The sequence below is a fragment of the Ahaetulla prasina genome, chromosome 1, assembly GCF_028640845.1.
Source record: "Ahaetulla prasina isolate Xishuangbanna chromosome 1, ASM2864084v1, whole genome shotgun sequence".
Classification (NCBI taxonomy): domain Eukaryota; kingdom Metazoa; phylum Chordata; class Lepidosauria; order Squamata; family Colubridae; genus Ahaetulla; species Ahaetulla prasina.
The window spans coordinates 269,443,265-269,465,185 of NC_080539.1; the positions used below are offsets into that span (position 1 = coordinate 269,443,265).

The 21,921-nt window shown below is 37.4% G+C and overlaps 1 protein-coding gene across 24 annotated transcripts in view; it reads left to right on the forward strand.

Moving 5' to 3' along the window:
• SOX6 (SRY-box transcription factor 6) overlaps positions 1 to 21,921 on the forward strand; it is a 517,338-nt gene that overhangs the window by 342,085 nt on the left and 153,332 nt on the right. For all 24 annotated transcript variants that reach the window (XM_058159020.1, XM_058158967.1, XM_058158946.1 and 21 more), the window contains 2 exons: positions 7,322 to 7,494; positions 12,371 to 12,439. In XM_058159020.1, the coding sequence (XP_058015003.1) occupies positions 7,322 to 7,494; positions 12,371 to 12,439 (242 nt within the window). The remainder of the gene's footprint in view (positions 1 to 7,321; positions 7,495 to 12,370; positions 12,440 to 21,921) is intronic.

A 21,921-nucleotide genomic window follows, 5' to 3' on the forward strand; every position in this document is an offset into this window, starting at 1 on the left:
ACATGTACTTATCTAATATTATCCTAATCTTCTTTCCCAATTCAGATAACAGATTTTTGGTTATTTTATGGTATTGAAAAATATGAAGTGCTAGATAGATTTTATGTTTCATTTTAAAATAACAGATTAAATGTTCTATTTAAAACAATGTTAATTGGTTGGACTTTGTCATCTAAGGAAATATGAAATGTTATTTGTAATAATAAGATAAAGGTACAGGTTCCCCTCGCACATATGTGCTAGTCGTTCCCAACTCTAGGGGACGGTGCTCATCTCCATTTCAAAGCCGAAGAGGTAGCACTGTCCAAAAACGTCTCCTTTGTCATATGGTCGGCATGATTAAGGCACACAGAACACTGTTACCTTCCCACCAAAGGTGGTCCCTATTTTTCTGCTTGCATTTTTTACGGGCTTTTGAACTCCTAGGTTGGCAGAAGCTGGGACAAATAACAGAGCTCAATCCATTATGCAGATTCGAACAGCTGAACTACCGACCTTTCTGATCAACAAGCTCAGCGTCTTAGCCACTGAGCCACCATGTCCCTTTTTTGTAATAATATGATACCTCTAATATAATAGCTTTTTGATTCTCTAAACCTGTATCAGTGAAATGACTATACTAATCTTACATATCTCATGCTTTCACCCATCCCTTTATTTTTTATTATTTTCAGTTAATTATAGGTGTCAACCCCTTTTTACTATATCGTGCAATATTATACAGTAATACTGTTCTGGCTTATATACAAATTTGACTTAAAGAGAGACACTAGAAACAGGACCTGTTTTAAACTGGGGACTACTGTGTCTGTATAGCACAATATGCAATATTATTGAAATCAGCTTTTATTTATCTTTAACAAGACTTTTAATTTTATACTAATCTTTCAAGTACCTTTTAAAAAAAACACTTTACATTCAGATATTAGCTTGAGTCTGAATGATTTTTTGGCTTTTGCATTCTTTTGGGATGGAAAACAAATTTATTAAACAAATTTATAACACAGTTCTGAATCTACCTGCTCTTCCTTCTGCGTAAGCCCTTGTGTATTCATAATTGCTCTGGAGGAATAGCTTTGGCCAGGTAGAAGGTTAATGTGAAGAAAGGGGAAGTTCCATTAAGTATACAGATTTATTCATGTGGTTTGAGTCTACTACTCAGTTTTTAAAAAGAACTTGTCTCATTAGCAGTGGAAATTGTAGGAGCAAAGAGGCAAACGTTCTGCTTATATACCTTCTTGCTTAAATAAATACTTTCATTTTGTTGATTTATATACGGTTTCCAAAGCAATGGAAATATACAGCAGTAATAAACCAAAGAGCTAGTAGTGTAAGGATCTTTTTTTTTTTAAGAATTGTCAAATGATGACAGCAGTTAATGTACCACTGTTGGTCTGTTAGAGAGAAGTGTCATCTTTAGAATTAAAATAAAAGGTTTCTGCACCAGGAAAAAAAGATTTTTCCTGGTGAGACATAAAAGTTTTGAATATACCGGTTAAAGAGTCAATGGATCAAATTCAGTAAATTTGAAGTTGCTGGAATAAAAGGTCTCTTGAAAAAAAATATATGTCAAATTTAAAGGTCCTTCCTAACTGAAGACCATTTTGCAACAGAGCCAAAGGTTAATAAAATCAGTAGTGAATGTGGCAATTTTACAGATAAGCTATTCACAACAAATGTAGTTACTTGAATAAAAAGCTAATTCAGTCCTAAAATGCCACATGCAAGGAGCTGTGAATAGCTGCTTTTAGGTGCTTTCGGGAGGAGAATAAAATACAGAATTACAGCACTCTTCTTTCCCAGCGTCCCTGGCTGCCTGTAAATTGCTCTGAATGGGACTGTGGGCTGACAGGCTCTATTAAGACAAACTGTCTTTCTCATCGGAGAGATAAAATAAATCAGGTGTTTAGTCAAATTAAAATACTTCAGCTGGAGCAGGCCCTGGGGAGCACTGATCCACCTGACAAATCTGAGAGAAACTCAAGACAGATGTGATCTGGGGATAAGGAAGAACCCATTGGAAATCTGGAGGTGGGGGAGGGTGGCATAGTTCTCCCCATATCTTTAGAGTTAGCAGACAGATCCAGTTTAAAGTCAGAAAAAGGTGCATGTGTCATGGGTAATATATTATGGAAACCCGTATCTTTATTTCATGAGAGCCGTGGTAAGGATCGTCTTCACTTCACAGCAACTTTGGCCTGCAAATTCTTCATTATTTAAAAATAGATAGAGATGTTCTTTTCAACTTGGCAGAAAAGCTTATTTATTGATAATTTATTAAGAGTATCCTAGCACGTGAGTAGCAAAGAGATGATGATGTGTCTGATTAAACAAGAAACCAATCGTAGCTAATTTATTTGGGGTTTTTTTTTATTTGCATTTGTACCACTGCAAATAGATTAGTGGGAATGGTGGCTAGGGAGTTAATTAATTATTGCCATTCCTCCCCCCCACCTTCCCTGTTTTCTCACTTCAATAGGAAAATATATGGAAGCCTGAGAAACCTGTATCAGTTTTCCTAAAGCCTCTTGGCTTCATATATGAAAAAGGAAAGCAGGGTTAGATTACAGCTGGCTTTGCAGTAGCAACTCTGTACAAGTGCCCTTGATGTATACTGTACAAGGCAATTGTATGGCAGACAAAGTCAACTTTAATCCACAAATGTTATAAATGGTTTTCTACGGTAATACTTCGTATTCCTATTGGGATACCTATGGCATTTCTGAGTTGACCACAATAACTCTTGAGATTGAGGCTTTAAGACAAAACAAGAAAGGAAACCCTTAAGGTTTCTTTCTAACATAGATGGAAACCTGATTTGCAGCTCTGGTGTCTGATGTCAGCTATCTTGCTATAGATGGAAGTACTATTTGTCCCAATGGAACGAAGTTTACACTATGCTGTAGCTAAAATTGACTACTTCCAATCAACATTATCTTAGTGCACCAGCTGAAATGTTGGTCAGGTGGGATGCACAATATTCTATCCTGGCATTATATCTTGCTGCATAACTAGTGCAAATTGAAATTATATTTAAATGAGTCCCTTGTGCTTCCATGTGAGTTTAAATATACCTATCCCCATCTCTTAATCCATGGTGCTGCCACCAATCTGCATTCCATGAAAGTTGAATTGGTTTCATCTAGGATGGTGTTAAAGCAATTCATATTAAACCTATTATAAAATGATTAGGGATGCGAAAGACTTATCCTGGGACATGCAAAGCCTAACTTGTGGCATAGTGCATTTTTAGCTAGTTATAAATGTGATTTGAAGATCTATGTATCTTCTTGTTTATCGTGTTTCCATTTTTCATTATTTAATAGGATGCATAGATAAAACCATTCTATATGCTTAATACTTTTATGAAATAGGATGAACAATGGTTTGCTCTAACCATTAATGAGCTCACTGGCTGAACTATGTTATTACCTTGCACCCATTTTAAGGACCATAGTAAGTTTTAATACATTGCATCCTCAGAATGAATGGAATTCTGCTAATTCAGACATTCGGTAGATAATCAGGATGCATCCAAAAAGTAGTGAGTGACTCAGTTTTAGTATCCTATTATAGAAAGAACACATTTATTAGAAAAAGAAGGATAATGAAATACTGGAGCAGACTAAAATGTTAACTGTTAACGTTATCCTGTTAGTTACTATTCAATCTTTACATTGTCTTTTTTGGGAAAAGTTGTGGAACGCATATTTTATTCCTGATATCTAAAATTGGATTTGAAATTGTTCACGAATACTCTTGTTGTATCAATGTTTAAAAACATTGATTGCATACCATTTTTTTCTAACTATACAATGTGGAAAGGTGAAATGAGAGATGTGTGAAAGAATTCTGCTTTTTTGGTCTAAAGGAGGAGATATTCCACAGGATATATGTTAGCTGGCTTTGATTTTTTCCAGTTGCAATTGCTAATCCATTCCTTTTAATACTACTACTACTACTACTACTACTACTACTACTACTACTACTACTACTTCTTCTTCTTCTTCTTCTTCTTCTTCTTCTTCTTCTTCTTCTTCTTCCTCTTCCTCTTCCTCTTCCTCTTCCTCTTCCTCTTCCTCTTCCTCTTCCTCTTCTTCTTCTTCTTCTTCTTCTTCTTCTTCTTATTATTATTATTATTATTATTATTATTATTTATTATATTTGTATACCGCCCTTCTCCCGAAGGACTCAGGGCAGTTCACAGCCAGTAAAAATACAGTACATACAATACAAATTTAAAAAACTATGTAAAAAACTGATTCAATAATGGCCTAAAAATTTAAATACAATTTAAAACCCCATTTAAAACCCTGATTAAAACCCTGAAATTAAAACTATGTTCAAGCTAGTCCTGCACGTCGAAACAACAGCGTCTTCAGCTCGCGGCGGAAAGTCCGGAGGTCGGGGAGTTGACGAAGCCCCGGAGGCAGCTCATTCCAGAGGGCGGGAGAGAAGGCCCTCCCCCTCCCCCACAGAGAAGGCCCTCCCCCTGGAGGTCGCCAGCCGACATTGTTTGGCTGACGGTATCCGGAGGAGGCCCTCTCTGTGAGAGCGTACTGGTCGGTGTGAGGCTACTGGTGGCAGTAGGCGGTCCCGTAGATACCCGGGTCCTAAGCCATGGAGTGCTTTGAAGGTGATAACAAGCACCTTGAATTGGACCCGGAAGATCACTGGGAGCCAGTGCAGACTGCGCAGGAGAGGTGTCACACGGGAGCCACGAGGTGCTCCCTCTATCACCCGCGCAGCCACATTCTGGACCAGTTGAAGCCTCCGGGTCCCCTTCAAGGGGAGCCCCATGTAGAGAGCGTTGCAGTAGTCCAGGCGGGATGTAACAAGGGCATGGGTGACTGTGCATAAGGAAGCCCGATCCAGAAAGGGGCGCAACTGGCATATCAGGCGAACCTGATAAAAAGCCCCCCTGGCGACGGCCGTCATATGTTTTTCTAAAGACAGCTGTGCATCCAGGAGGACGCCCAGATTGCGCGCCCTTTCCGTGGGAGCCAATGACTCACCCCCAATGGTCAGCGATGGGACTAGCTGACTGTATGGGGCTGCCGGCATCCACAGCCACTCAGTCTTGGTGGGATTGAGTCTGAGTCTGTTTCTCCCCATCCAGATCCGTACGGCCTCCAGGCACTGGGACATCACTTCAACAGCCTCATTGGGGTGGTTAGGGGTGGAAATATACAGCTGAGTATCATCAGCGTATAGGTGACAACTCACCCCAAAACCATGGATGATCTCACCCAGCGGCTTCATGTAGATGTTGAATAGAAGAGGCGAGAGAACCGACCCTTGCGGCACCCCAAATAAGAGGCGCCTCGGGGCTGATCTCTGCCCTCCTGTCAACACCGTATACGACCGGTCGGAGAGGTAGGAGGAGAACCACCGATGAACGGTGCCTCCCACTCCAAGTTCCCCGAGCCGGCGCAGCAGGATATCATGGTCGATGGTATCAAAAGCCGCTGAGAGATCTAATAGGACCAGGACAGAGGAACAACCTCTGTCCCGAGCCCTCCAGAGATCATCAACCAACGCGACCAAGGCTGTTTCCGTGCTGTATCCAGGCCGGAAACCAGACTGGAATGGATCAAGATAGACGGTTTTATCCAGGTACTGGGGCAACTGATGTGCAACCACACTCTCAAAAACCTTCACCACAAAACAAAGGTTGGAGACAGGACGGTAATTTCCTAAAATAGCTGGATCCAGGGAGGGCTTCTTGAGGAGGGGCCGCACCACCGCCTCTTTCAAGGCGGTAGGGAAAACACCCTCCATCAAAGAAGCGTTCACAATTCCCTGGAGCCAGCCCCGTGTCACCTCCCGGGTGGCCAGTACTTTATTAGTTGTTCAATTTAGTTTCTGAACGTCACTTTAATTTCAAACCTGAAAGTGTAACATTACTATTAGTACTTGTAGCCGTGTACACTATAGCTTTTGTGCCTTCGTTTTTTGTACAGAATATGCTGAACAATCTTATGGCTTTTCATGCGTGGCATGCACATATTTTGTTCTAGATTACAGAAGATAAAAAGAAAAAAGTCTTTGAAACCAAGTTGTTAAATTGCTGATGTTTTAGAAATATGTTACTTGGTATAAACATAGTTTAAAAAGTCCTGATTTCAAGTTTAACTTTGACAGTATGAGAATATAGCTCAAAACTCACTAAAAAGTAGCAATGTCCTTGATTGAAACTTCACTCCTTATTGGAATAGCCATGCAGTTTTATTGATACCATAGTGGAAATACATTGCTGTTCTCTTCAAGTTGTTTTTTTGTTTTTTTGTTTTGGGGTGTCTCAGTCTACCCCAAAACATGTTCTGAAATGATTATTCCCCTTTATTTGACACAGTTCTTAAGCGAATGACTGCAGTTGTTAACAGAATCACACCATTAAGCAAATTGGGCTACCTGCATTGACTTTGCTAGTCAGAAATCATTTGGAAGGTGTCCCTAAGGTGCTTTTTTCAAGCTGAAGAAGCTTCTTGGATGAGAAGCAAAACATCTTCAAAGAAAAACCAGAAAGTCCAGTTGCCTCTTGAAAAAAGCACCTTTGGGACAACCATGACCTGGATGACTGAGAATCTCTATAGACATCTGGGAAGGTGGCAGATGATCACATGACCTGGGATGCTGTTATAAATACAAGCCAGTTGCCTCCAAAATAAATCACTTAACTGTGGTTATGCTGTGATGCTTGTAAGTGTAAGGACTGGATGTAAATCACTTTTTTTCAGTGTTATTGTAACTTTTCATGATTTATAAAAAATGGTTGTAAGTTGAAGACTACCTGTATAAACTAGATTCAGTTTGGTTTGGTTGGTTTCAATCCTAATGAAGGTTTATATTAGGGATATAGAATATATCTTGTCACGACCCATCCATGTATTCATTTCCTGTGAATATTTCCTTTAAAAATAGTAGTCTAATTTATTTTTTTTTAGTAAATAGGGTTGTTTTACATTTTGTTTATTTAAAAGTATTTAATTGGGGAGGATGACATTGTATTACTGTTTTTTTGCAAATGCTGTAATTCATTAAAGAGCCATTATACTTAAGTGGAAGGGAAAAAGGAACGTACCAGTGCAAATTACCTAATTAATTTTACCTCTTTGTCAGAAGGGAGTCATTATCTGTTTTCTCTTACCAGATGATGGTGAAAGATTCCCTAGGTCTGAAAAATGCAGTAGCAGAATTTATTAATATATGTCCTAATAAAATATTTAAAGTTCTATCCTTCTATGGGCTAGAAATAGTTTTGCCCTTTGATTGTTTATTTGTCTTGTTATTTATGCCCCTTCTTTTGTTTCTCCTTTAGGTACCCCTGAAAGCTTAGCAGAAAAAGAACGACAGCTCTCTGCCATGATTACCCAGCTCATCAGTTTACGGGAGCAGCTTCTGGCTGCCCATGACGAGCAGAAAAAGCTGGCAGCATCACAAATTGAAAAACAGCGGCAGCAAATGGATCTCGCTCGCCAACAACAAGAACAGGTAAGTGACAAAATACCAACATCTAAAAACATCGGGGGGGGGGGAACTTACTAAGGCTTATCTTCCACTCAGTCTTAATTTGAGAGAGAGAGAGATGGGCCTTGTGTATTTGTTAATGTATTAAATACTTTGGTAATCTATAGTTAGATTCACAGTCTAAGACTGGTGGAAACTTAATCATTCAAGTCCTATTCAAGGATCTAAGAATGATTAAAGTAGCATCTAAGGATATAGGTAGTTCCAAGTAGAGCGGTTTTGTGTGTGTGTTTAAAATTAGGTATTCAGGTCCAATAAATTCAATATTCATTTTGTAAAATTAGGATATCAAAGTTCAATAAGTTCAATATTATCAGATGTCAAGGAAGTCCTTTACAATATTGTTTCAAGGGTTCAAATCGTGATTGTTATAATCATGGGTTTCTTTTTCCATAAGCATTCAACTTTGATCTGCAAATCCCAATAATACTTTGGAAATTTTCCAATTGTTTTCCCTCAGTCCTGGGATCACTTGGAATAGCAAAATCACAAATGAAAGAAAATATACATGTTAGGATAATTTTGCAGGATCCAATCTGGGTCAGTCACCAAGTTCAGAGAGTTAGTTTTTTGAGCTTTTGGACTTTTATGGGAGCCCATCCTCGGGGCGGGGGGGATTCTTCTCCTTACCAGAATGTATCAGTGGAGAGAAGTTCCCTGAGAAAGGGCTCCAGCAGAAGTCCAAAACCTTGGAAGACTAAACCCCTGGTCCTGGTGACCAACCCAGATTGGATCCTGCAGACTTTCTTCTTTTCAATAACTGTTATATCAGGCATTAACAACAGGTGCCTGTTTGTTTGGATCTTAAAGTCCCATAAGATTTTAACCCACTCATTTTCCAAACTTTCTCAACTTGATGGTTCCAGTGGTTGTTAATACATTCAGATCGAAACCTCTGGCAGTTTCCAAAGAATAATTCTGGCAAATCAATCATGATGCAGCTTGTAGCCCATTTGCTGCAGGCACTGGTCAAATGGTCAATTGTTTCATCCTTTTCACTACAAAGGCAACATTTGAGGTTGCTTGTTACATGTGGAATTATTGCCTTCATGCAATTAATTGGCAACGTTGCTAAAATAGAATCTTTTGGCACTTTTTTCTTTACACTCCTGATCTTAACCAACTCCATACAGGTTTTGTATTGTTTCTATTTAGATTCTTGTTAGCCATCCCGTTATAAATCTTAGAAATTTACCAGACTCTCCCACAGATGTGAATGATGTGTTATTAATATGGATTACGCTGCTTTAACACACACATGTGCACACAAGTTTCAAAATACAAATTATAATCAGCCATGAAAAAATGTCTTGTTGAACCTAATAGGAGTGGTGATTAATAGTTTATTTAGAATTACATTTTTCCTTTTCCTAAGAGTTGAGTAAATGGTCCCACAGACTTTCATTACTTTGTGTCTGCTAGGAGTAGATTATTCCTCTAGATTCCAATATTTCTTTTAAAAAAATGGTTACCGTGCTACAAGACTGTGTTTCCTACTAGTTCATAAGATAATTATTAAATAATTTAATAATATTTAACAATTATATTAACAATTATGTTAAATAATTGTTAAAATAATTGGTAAATTATTTGATCATTTGAAGTTTAAAGAAAATGGAAACATACAAGAGGCATCTACACAACCATTAGAAATTTTGTGTAAAAAAAATTAAGAACAAGAGACACCATGAGTTCCGTGGCATTCATTTTAAATTAATGTGCACTTTTTAGGAATCTGACTTTAAACCAGAATTATCGTTTCAGTTAAATATGTTTTATAGAGTATATACCACAAAGTATGCTCTGTTGATTTTAATGAGTTGTGACGTCTGGTATTTTATGTGCTTGAATATTTGCCCACATATGAGGAATACGGTCTCGTCCCTAATGGAAAATAACATAAAGGAATACTGTAAAAAATCAGAAGTTAGAATGTCATTTAGCCATCCAGAGATGACACAGTAATTAACTATTGACACTTGTGAATAAGCTAGCACAAATTAATCTTGACACATATGCAGACGAGTGATATCTTACAGTGAACACTTTGTAATTATATTTCAAAATGAAAATTAAATGACACTTAAAACTAGGTTGTCATGCTCAATGAAGCGAGCATGTAGCTCAACCAATTCGCAAATAAAATTCAGGAGTTGAGGCACATGGTGCTCCTCTGCCATCTTTGGTGGTGTCAAGCCTGTACATACCACATTGCACTGTGGTAATTGCTGTGTAGCGGGGTGGATTTCTTCATTTCTCTCTTTCTCCTTAATGACAAACACCATCAATATTAGATGCTGTGTGACTACTTCCATTGGCTTCCGTAAGGATATGAATATTCACTTGCTCATATATTGTACTGATAATTGCTGTGAATGGTGTACGGACATTTAAACTCTAATAAAATCATCTCCCAAGATTTACAAAGTTTTGGTCATACCCTGGATACAAACTTTTAATATGATGCCTATTTCTGCATAGTTGCGTCTTAGGTATGGATTTATTCCCTCTACTGAATTTATATAATCTTTTTCATTTAGCTCTTTCCCATTCCAGTCCTTAAAGAATGCTTGAAAATAACAAGATGCCAGAATGAGAATAAATATTTTAAAATATTAAAAATATGATAAAAGGTAATATGCTAACGTATGGCATTGAACCCTGAAAGTAATTCTTCCTAAAATTACCAAAGAACTTGATGATGTATAAGAGGGAATCTTATAACTCCAAGGCAATTGGAGAAACTTTGAACTTATTTTAAAAGTTTGGAAAAAGAATTCTATAGCTTCAGATTCAGGAGGGTAATTCCATTTCTGTGTATTTTACCAATATCAGATGAAGCCCAATAACAAGAAAAGAGACATGTTAATGACAAAAATAGTAGGTTAGCCCATTCTTCCATATGTAGAAAGTTCTTTTTAATCAACCTTAGGGACAAAAAGGCTATCCTCTTTTGTTCTATAAAGGCTATAGAATTCCATGCAACCTGAATATATAAATCTTATTTAACATCCTTCTTTCTCAGTTTCCTATGCTGTGTTTTTGCGCTTTGGTAGAATTCCAGAAATATAACCTGGAAAAGAACATCAGATAAAATGTATTGGGCATTATACTTGCCCACTATACATCCCATATCTTAAAATGACTTATCTCACAAGTGCTGTTATGGGGGGGGAAAATTGAAGAAGTGATGCTTTGTCTGCCATCCTGAGGTTCTGAAGGAAAAGCAGGATTAAAATAAATTTACTAATAAATAAAATAAAGTAGACGAGGGTACATTGCATTTTGTAAATAAACTATTCTATTTGCTGATTTCTCCCCCCCCCCTTGTGACATTAGGATTTCAAGCTGTCCCCAACCTGAAAGTAATTTAAATTCAATAAATTGATTCTCTTAAAAAGTAGTGCAACTGAAACATAGCTTTAAAACTGTTTCTTTATTTCAGTGTATATAACTCTGAACAACCAACAGATATAATCACATATCTAAATCTCTGTGAGAAACCATGATACAATGCCAAACATATAATTCAAAACAAATACAGTAGCTGAGAGTAAAAAGCAACATAATACAATAAAGCATTAATCTTTTAGGACAACAGTGATAACACAATGAAGTCAAACAACAGCAATAATAATTATGGCTATTATGTTTGAATTATAGATACAATACACTTTTCTATTCAAAATACACCAAGCCTAAGATAACAATAGGAAGTGAAAGAAATGCTAAAAATAAAGTTGAAAGAGAAATATAACTTTGTTGAGATAATAAATACATATATAGTTTCCAGTTCCAGGAGAAGTTTTTTTTCCAACAGTGAAGTTGTAATTAAATGATGTATACAGGTATATAAATACGCTTCAAAAATCTGCTTTGGATAGAGAGTTCCAAAGAGTTCACCAACAACTTCACAAACTCATTTCCAAGAATGTAATAGCTTGTGGGAAGGACCTTGGCAGCATGGTCAAGGGGATTCAACCAGTGTAACAACCAGTTCGCTGAGTGCGCACGGTGCACTTGAAAACAGCTCTAAAACTGAGTAAAACAGCTGAGGCACGGCAATCTGCTGTGCCGCGCTGATCAGCTGGGCTTCAAACAAAGGAAATATAGGTCAGTATAACGCAGGGGTGGGCAGGGTGCTACCTGATCGTTGTAGTGAATCAGTTCGCTCTCAGCTGATTGTCGGAGCTACTGGTTCACCGGAACCGTCCGAATAGGTTAAATCCCACTTCTGCGTGGGAGATTGGGGGAATAGATGCTGGCTAGGAAACAGATAAGAGATGGCACAGCCCACAGCTGCATAATGGGGGGAGAAAGAGGGTCAGAAGGAAGCCCTTGTGTCAAAGTTCTCAGGATGTAAAGGAGATGAAGGGAGATTTGTACTTTCAGACTTGCAAGATTCTGTTAATGTAGCCTTACATTAAAGTAAAATTAGTTCATCTGGTTGTGTTTCCTATCTGGTTTACCTTGGAAGGCTGACAAAGAATGAGATGAATTAAAGTGGGACTGCCCCCACCATCCTGAAAGAGAAGGCCCTTTGTCTAATCTGCTCCTGATTAAAGTGGCCATTACCTGATGGGCAGTTTAACAATGTAAATTAATCAATAAAATGCATGATGACTTAACCAGGTATTCCTGACTATGTTTTAAAGATTGGGTTAATGAGTAATATCTTTGAAACCTTCTTGTGGTTTTGTAGTTAACTCATGGAAGAGTAAGATTCGGTGCAGCAAAGCCTGCACGTTTTAGAATTTATCAAGAGGACTTAGTTCTCGCTGAATAATACTGAATTTCAATATCGCTATTTTAATTTAATGGAAATTTTTATTTCCAATAGATTGCAAGACAACAGCAGCAACTTCTGCAGCAGCAACATAAAATCAATCTCCTGCAGCAGCAAATCCAGGTCAGTATGTTTTATTGCTCTCTGCTGATTATTCTTAAATTCTATTTAGAGGAGAGGAAGCTTTAAAATAAAATTGCTTCTACTCTACTAGCCTAGCAAAGCTTCCAAAGGTCTGCTTTTTTTTTTTTTTAAAGGTGAAAAATATTTCGGTGGAAACTATATTTTCTAATAAACAGCTTTTGTTTGAAGGATATCCATTCCTTTTAAATTTGACCATTTAATGCTAAGGTAAACAGATAGTTTAACATGTGCTCCAGAGGAAAAATAGTGATTCGGTTGTTGTTTATGGATCACTTTATTACAATGAAGGCTTAACAGCTTTCCATTGATAAGAGTTATTACATAAATCATTTATAGCTCTTGCTGGGTAGGTATACAGTAAGTTTTGAGGGCAGCAGCATTTTGTAGGTGGCAGATGTTATTGTATATGTGCCATGAGCACCAATTCCAGTTTTAATTTTGTGTGGAAGAAGAAATAACATTCATTATAACATCCCTTCTTGAATGTATCCAAATATAAATGATATAAAAGGTAATGTTACTTTAGTGAATAACTGTTGTGGCTATTTCTTTTTCTTTTATAAACGTGTAACATCATGGCTATTGAAAGTTACCACTACCAACAAACCTTTTTTAAAATAATAAAAATAATAATAATAATCATGACAACAAAAAAACTTACTATTGCATACGATTATGCACTGTGAGTGAAGATGTTGGATTGAGGAGCTCTTTGGCCTGATTCCACAGAATTATTTTTGTTTTTGTGTAAAAAGTTGCAGTCTAAATTTTGTATTTGCTTTTATGTCTGAGAAGCGCTACTCTACTCTAAAATGGTACCATCCTGGAAAGATGGTTGCTTGTGTGGTTTCTGAATACCTTGTTCAGTTCTAATACCTGCTTTATTATGGGAGGATGAATGGATTTTTCTTGTTCAGATGGATTTTTTTGTAGTCCAAGAAATTGCTGAACTGAGAGTAAAAAAAAATCTGTCTACAATTTGCATACTTAGTTGGATACTATTGCTGGCATCGTAATATGCCTTCTGGTAGGGAAAGAACAATTTACTTCTAATGGCCACTATGTTCAGTGGTGGGCTGCAACCGGTTTAACAGCCAGTTCTGTGACTGTGCACGCACCTAACGCCCTTGTCCCCAGCATTCAAAATACAGCAATTTGAAGCTCAGCGGCTTACCTTCTAAGGCAGGCCCAGTAAGTAGAACAGCGGAGGCGCGGAAATCAGCTGTGCCATGGGAATCAGCTGAGCCAGAAAGAAGGAAATACAGGACAGGATAGGGCGGGCATGGGTGGGCGGGGCCAGCTGATTGCTGGAACTATCGGTTCACCCAAACCGGTCCAAACCAGCAGCAGCCCACCACTGACAATGTTACAGAAAGTTATAAACAGGTAATTTGTCGTCTTTTTGCCTTTTCTGCGCTGTTACTTTATAACATTACTGGTAATCCTCCATCTATGACTACATTGGAGCCCAAAATGCCCATTGCTAAGCAAGACGGTTGTCAAGTGAGTTTTGCCCCATTTTACAACCTTCCTTGGCCCAGTTGTTAAATGCATCATTGCAGTTGCTTAGTAACACAGTTGTTAAATGAATCTGGCTTCTCCATTGAGCTGGTTTGTCAGAAGGTTGCAAAAGGCAACCCATACAACCCTGGGACATCTCAACCATCATAAATATATGTCAGTCGCTCAGCATCCAAATTTTGATCACATGGCCATGGGGATACTGCAGTGGTTGTAGGTGTGAAAAGTGGCCATAAGTTACTTTCTTCGGTGCCATTGTAATTTTGAACAGTCATTAAGTGAATATTGGTAAGTCAAGGACTACCTGTAGTTGATTCCCTGTTTATTGCCTTGTATTCTGTATTTGCAAAGGTTAACAGATACATCACTAGGACCAAGTGGCAGTTCCTCTTCCTAAAAACAACTAAATTGCCTCCACTCTCTCTTCTTCTAACCTTTTGTTTTCTTCCACTAAGTTATGGAGTTTAGCCACTGCCAAACATATTGGCACTTTCTGCCAATTCAGTTGTTGAGGGCCTGTTTAGAATAAGAAGCTTCTGTGGATTGCCTCTCTTTCTTGTGTGCACTGGGAAAACTCATTAGAGGATTTCAAGCAGGTTAAGCATTTCTTCTCCATGTTATGTTTGCCAGGATTCTGGTGGTTGTTTCATCTTCTCCTGGAGCATCTTGCAAGGAATTGCTTTAGCTGCTATCAAAGCTGCTGGGTCAGTGCCATATCAGGCATGCAAACAAGTTTAAAGGAATGGCTGCCATGCTTTTGTGCGGTTAGAGCTTTAGCATGAGACTTATATTTAATGTATTGTTTGTGGTTCGCAAAAGACGTTAGGTAGGTGATGTTTAAGCAGCTCATTACAACGGACATATATGTGACTTTTGTCTTTTTAAAAATCTGTTTTCTTAAATCAAATAAGGAAAATTGAAATAACTTTAAAAATAGAAGCTCTACCCAGCAAAGAGTCAGTTGTCCCCAGTGCTTAAGTCATAATGTTGAGTACGTCATATATTTTAGGACTATGCTTTCAATACATTTGGATACATTTAGGAATATACTTTACAAAGAGATAAACATTCTTCAAAAGACAGTGTTTATACTTATTGCTTAAATAAGTAGCAACATTATTGTAAAGCCTAATGCACTTTAAATAGAAAGAAAATCAGTGATCCTACCACTCTGTCTTGTCAGAATGCTTCTTGAAAAAGCACATTTAAATTTCCTATCTGCATCTGAAGCTAGTCATGCCATTGTTTGGATGCCTGGAGCATGTGACTACTTGTATTTTAGTACTCCCGGATTTAAAGGTGCTCCTACTTTATTAAATATTTGCATAAGTAAATAACTGCTGCCAGAAGTTTGTCAGCTGGCAAAATATATAGGTCATTAAAAAAATAATTAAAGCAAATGTAAGAAGCTGTTACTGGTATTTTACCTTCAAAAGTTTTAGACATAATTTAAGAATGAGAAATCAACCAGAATAAAAATGGAAGACATTAATACATGTGTTCCATGTAATTTTTATTCAATAGGTAATCTAAAGAAAGTCACACATACTGAAGCCATCCTGAAATTAATATAATTTCAATACAGATTCCTTTCTTGGGATTTAGACTAATTAATGATGATAATATAAAATATTTATTGAAAATTATAAAGGAACAGTCAAATTTCAACACAATTTGGAAATACGGCACTATCAAAAATGTTTCTTGATTCTTGGCTCTGCATGCGGACCAAACATTTGCAAATTACTTTCTGAATTAAAATCTGCCTGATGAGTGTTGGTGCTGGTTAAGAAAGCTGCTATCCCTTTTCAAATGTTAATTCTGGATTTCTGCCCTGTGGTTCATACTTTTTGAGAAGATCTGTAGATAGAGCCTGTTCTACTCAAGTCAATTCTTTATTAATGGTTTGGATCTTGTTGTGACATGGATGTGAAGGGATGAGGGGGGGGGAGCCAATCACTTGCGGTGTAGTTGTGGTTTTTGCTACCTCCCTTTTGTCTCTCTAATTCTGAACCCAATTGAAGACAGACTTTAGGAATTTGAATTTGGTCAAGGAAGTTTTTATTTTGGGAGGGCCCTGTGAGGTAAGGTTTTAGTGGCAGAGGCATCTCGCGAAGATCTGCAGGGACAAGCATGAGATGCTCAGCAGGAGTGAGCCAATTTAATGTGCTAGCAGATCTGAGACAATATCTGCAGGAGATGAGGTTGGAGTTAGTTAGGCAACTCAACTAAAGGGATGAATCCTAAGAAGGTTGGAGAAAAGAGAAATAAGATTCTCGGTACCTTGTTCTTCCATGGTTGGTTTGTTTCTGTAGGTATTGTGATTTGTATTCAACCCTGTGTTTCTTCATGTTCAGATAAGGTCACACGGATGTGTTTATCTAAAACATTGCAATGTCAAACTGTTGTTTTCACTATTTACACTTTTTCTTTGTTTTGCCTTTGCCTTTCTTTGTCTTCCATTGCAATGGGCCAAAGGTATATAAATGCTGGTTCTGCTTTTGCTCAGGGCTAATCAGCAAAGCATCAAAGTTTTCTGGAGGTTCAGTTTATATCATATTATTTTTTGCATGCATGCAACTAAGTTATGTTGTATCCTCAAAGTTATTTGGTTGCTTTTAGATAAGCCATGTTTTGGCCACGACAACCTAAAGAAACCCATGCTCCGAGTACTCCCTCACCCAATTTTCCAAGTGCATCCAAAGCAGGGGTAGTACAACTGGCAAGAATATGATTCCATTCTCCCCTCTATGTGGCTTTAATTTCCAATCCCACGTTATATTAATTGCATTAATTTTTAAGTAGATCCATGTCATTACTACTATAACCATCATGTTGTGGAAGAAATTTTAGAGGTTTTCGTTTTTAAAAATTAAGATACCAGTATGATATTATAGTCATAAATAAATAAAAATCATATACATTAGGCTCTAACTTTTATTTTCAAGGAGTGATAAGAGCAGTGATATTCTCATATTCAGTTTTATAAGCAATGGATGAAAACTAATCAAGGAGAGAACTAACCTAGAATTAAGGAGAAATATCGAGACAGAACAGTTAACCAGTTGAACAACTTGCTTCCAGAAGTTGTGGGTTCTCCCACACTAGAGTTGTGAGTGTTCCAACACTGGAGTTGTTAAAGAAGAGATTGAACAACCATTTGTTTGAAATGGTATAGGGTTTTCTGCCTGAGCAAGGGGTTGGACTAGAGGACCTCCAAGGTCACTTCTAACTCTGTTATTCCATTAGTCTTTTATTTAGATTTCTATCACCTACATTCACTTTGAAGAGTCATCCAGATATTAAATCTTCAGGCGGGACAGTGGAGGACATTCTTTTAAATTCTTCAATCCAAAATATATTCAGATATTAATATTAGGATCAGCATCTTAAACACTCATGGCTAACCCAAATCTTTAAAATTGATATCAGCAGCACAACGCTTCTCCATCTACTATCTGGTTATTATTCGGGATTGGTTAAATTTTCAGTAGTGTCTGCAGAGAAAATAAAATATAATGCATAAAAAACTTACATGAACGACCAGTTTCTATAAGAATTTCAATTCTTTGTCTCTTGGATGCAAACTCTTCAGCTCATTTATTTCTTTATATGGCAGTTAGTTTTGCTTTATTTAGTGACACTGTTTTTGCTCACTAAAACTTTTTCTTTTAAATTGCCACTAGAATCCATTTTCATGTTCTAATGTTCTTGTTATGTCACTTAATATCAACAATGGTTTCATTTTGTTAAAATGGACGAGCATGATAGTAAACTGAGGTGCAGCAATTTGAAAACAATAACAATGGTAGAAATATATTTAAAGCAATGGTTATTAAGTATCTCACTGATCTCCTGTTTAAGAACTGAAACCTTCATTGATTGCCTTCTGGAAATGGATTGTAAATGCTTGAGTCGAGTTTGCTCAAGAGACCCCATCATGAACATAATTCATATTATGCTGCAATTTTTCTTATTTAGGGGTTGTTGTTTTTTTTGGTGATGGTAGTGGGACTATCTAGGGAGTAATTTGTGCCAGTTGAAAATTAGCTCCAGATCTGCCTGATCAAATTGGTCCTTTTTCTTGGCTGTGTTTGCATCACTTTATTTAAAGCCAGAGCAGATCGGGTTGTTTCTTTTGCTACATTGAAGTTTGTCACTTGCTGGTTCTCCTTTTGCTTTTTCTTGCTTTTTCCAGGCTCAAGCAAGCCGTTCCTTTTAAGCTAGTTGCTTATATTAAAAAACAAACAAACAAACCAAACAACATGGAGAATTTTGACACCTTTCACACAGTCCAATCCACTCCTGAAGAGAAAGGGATAAAAAAAAAAGTTTGCCAACTTTCCTCCTTTTGCTTAGCCTGATATATTACACGCCTGAGAATAACTGCAAAGATTTACAATCAGAATACTGGGGATCAATTCTGCCTGCAATTTAAAAGTGCAATTCCTGGACTCTGCCTGCTTCATTGTTCAGTACTTTGTTTCCCCATATCTCCCTCTCATCATTATAGTAATATGGAATAATGATGATTGATAGTGTGAAAAGTATCTGGGGAAAAAAGGTGCTTTTCCAGGTACCTTTTTCCAGTTCCAATAACAATACCTTTACTCCATCAGATACTTTTATATGTGTATAGTGATAGAGCTTGTCGATCGAAAGGTCGGCAGTTCAGCGGTTTGAATCCCTAGTGCCGCGTAACAGGGTGAGCTCCCGTTACTTGTCCCAGCTTCTGCCAATCTATCATTTCGAAAGCACGTAAAAAATGCAAGTAGAAAAATAGGAACCACCTTTGGTGGGAAAGTAACAGCATTCCGTGTGCCTTTGGCGTTTAGTCATGCCGGCCACATGACCACAGAGACGTCTTCGGACAGCGCTGGCTCTTCGGCTTTGAAAAGGAGATGAGCACCACCCCCTAAAGTCAGGAATGACTAGCACATATGTGCAAGGGGAACCTTTACCTTTACAGTGATAGTGTCAAGATGACATGGATGTTTCCATTAATAACCCCAACATCTACCTCCTTTCATCATATATCAATATGGCTATTGTAAGAGTGCTGTTTCTTTTAGTTCTTTTCCTGATTGGACTTCCTCTGCAATTTGAAGTAATGCAGAGGTGCCATTCTGATGAAATACTTTTCTTGGGAGTTTCCTTTTGGTCAGTAGGAAGAATCGCCAGTGGGCTCAGAAAATTCTATGCATTTATCCATTTTTCAATATCGATAATGAAGACAATATAACTGCACATTGGGTTGTAAACTGGAGAAATTGGAAAAAAGAACATGGGCTAGGATGAAATTTCCCTTGTTGTAATCTATGTTTAATGCTGACTAGCAAAAAAATCCCAAGCACTACTGTTCTGGCAGAGAAAAATATATCCACCCAGCTTTTTTTTATTTGTTTGTTATCGATCATAAATCTGATCCTTTTCCAGCAACCTGGAAGCAGGACTAAATAATGTTGCTAAAAGCAATTTGATACTTCTGTTGGCATGGATATATGTAGCAGAGGTTTTCCTGAAAGTAGTACAGAAAAGACAAAGCAAAACAAAATAGGGCTTACAAACACAGCTGAAAAGTCTAAGAATAGTCTCCAATAAGCCTTTAAAATATAATTGTATCTTCAGTAAGAAACTAGCCAGGAAAAATAAACCCCTGAACCCCTTTATACTTTCACCACTCAGTGCTGTTCTTGATAGCCCATAGCATGCTGATCTGATTTTTTTTTTGGAGGGGAACTTTAAAAAATAGAAATAAAAGGCAAATTTAATTATTTCGTTTATCTAATTGAATTAACTTAAAAAGTTATGATAAATAGTCCAAAAGCGTGCTTTGGATGCTTAATCTGATTTTCCCAGTCAAATAAAACTGTTGAATCCATGATGTTAGATGCTCTTGTTCAAATTTAATAAACTCAATAGGGCAGGGGTCTGCAAACTTGGCTCTTTTAAGACTTGTGGACTTCAAGTTGAAGTCCACAAGTCTTAAAAGAGCCAAGTTTGCAGACCCCTGCAATAGGGACTTGAATTAGAAGATCTCTAAGATCTCTTCCAACTCTGTTATCCTATTCCTATTCTCATTCCATTCCATTCTAAACAGAAAATTATTAATTTTATGAAGTTGTTACCTAACTTAGCCAGGATCCAAAATTATTTAGAAATTATCAAATTGGGGTTTAGGCTATGGGACATTAATTAACATACCATGGTTCTACAAGTCCCTTCATTTATTATAGCTATTACCGGGAAGATTGAAAACAAAAATCAAGAAATCAGTATAAACCATAGTTTGTTTTCTAATTTGGAAACAAAAACTGATTGGTTTAATAATGTGTAGAAAGCACCACGGCATCTAGTTCATCAATAATTATGGCCATGTTGCTCTATGTATATTACCAGTATTATTTTACACTGTGTATATTTAATCTAAAACGTTTGCTGATGTCAGATGTAATGATCACCATCAATTTAGATTATTTTAAAAGGCACTGGGCAAGTTATACCTTCTGCCTATCAGTAGCTGCTAAGTCCTTCTACTTCAAAAAATTGAGGTGATATTCTTCAAATATTAGTTGCTATGTGGCAACAGTAAAGCTACCACACGGTGGAATTCAATTTTTTTTACTACTGATTCTGTGGGTGTGGTTTGGTGGGCGTGGTGTGGCTTGGTGGGTGTGGCTTGGTGGGTGTCGCAGGGGGAAAGATACTGCAAAATTTCCATTCCTACCCCACTCTCAAGCCAGGCAGAGGTTGTATTTGCTGGTTCTCTGAACTATTCAAAATTTCTGCTACCAGTTCTCCAGAACCTGCTGAATTTCACCCCTGCTATCACAGTTCTATCCATGTTTGCAAACTTCCTGAACGCATCTGGTTAGTGAGCTAGAACAGGCCTTTGCTAGATTGCCTTGTGCTCAAATCCAGCAGGCTGTTATTTTCTTAGGAGGACCTAGCTAAACCACCAGGTACCTGATCTTCCCTTTTTTTTCCCCTTTTACGTATGACAATCTACTAGCTACCTTTTCTGTTTTGAGATTTTATAGGTTATTTAATTTAAATGAAGGTAACTGCTTGCGGTTGACTTTGAATCACCAGGTACAAGGGAAGGGATATGACTTGAAACTCAGACATATAACACCAAATAGCGGATTGGTATTATGTCTCAATCACCTTATTATCACAGTCTAGGTTTTGTCTCCTTAGGAAACCACTAAAGACTTTCTTAAATGGTTTGATTATGCATGTTATTTAAAATGTTCTAAATAATAGGAACAGAATTGGGCAGAAATGTGGTCTTATTTCAATAAATTGCTTTGTTTCTCAAAATTTAAACAGTCTGTTTAGCCGAACCAAAAAAAAAGAGGCTTTCAGTATCTCTTACATATGACTCCTCTAATTATAGAGCAGTAAATGGTAGGCAAGCATATGTTAGCAACATGAGCAGCAGTCTATGAAATGAGCTACAAGTTAATAAAATCATCTTGTGGTTGTGTTGGCCAAATGTTAGCACACATATTTCAGAAAGCAATATTTCAACAAGCTTGAAGAATAGTGCTCTGGCACACTGAACATGAACATGATCTGATGTGTGGAAAAGAGATAAACCTACAACAAACACTTAGGTTTGTGGTGGGGGAGGAAGTGAAGAATGACAGGAGAGTATGTTTGTTTTTCTCCCACTTTTTAAGGCTGCAAGTGATGACCTCATTAACTATATTGCTCAGGCTAACCTGTACTGGATTTCCCTGTGTGCTTGATTCCTGAAAGTACACCACTGGAGTGTATCAAATGGTAAATACCCATTTTCTCCCTTCAGTTAGTGCTGTTTCTTATTAGACGACTTAAACCAGAGTAATTCAGGACAATAGAGAAAAAAAGTTCTACCTTTGCCACTGAGAAATCAGCAGAAATGCAGTTGTATCATGTGTTGATTAGTTAGTCAC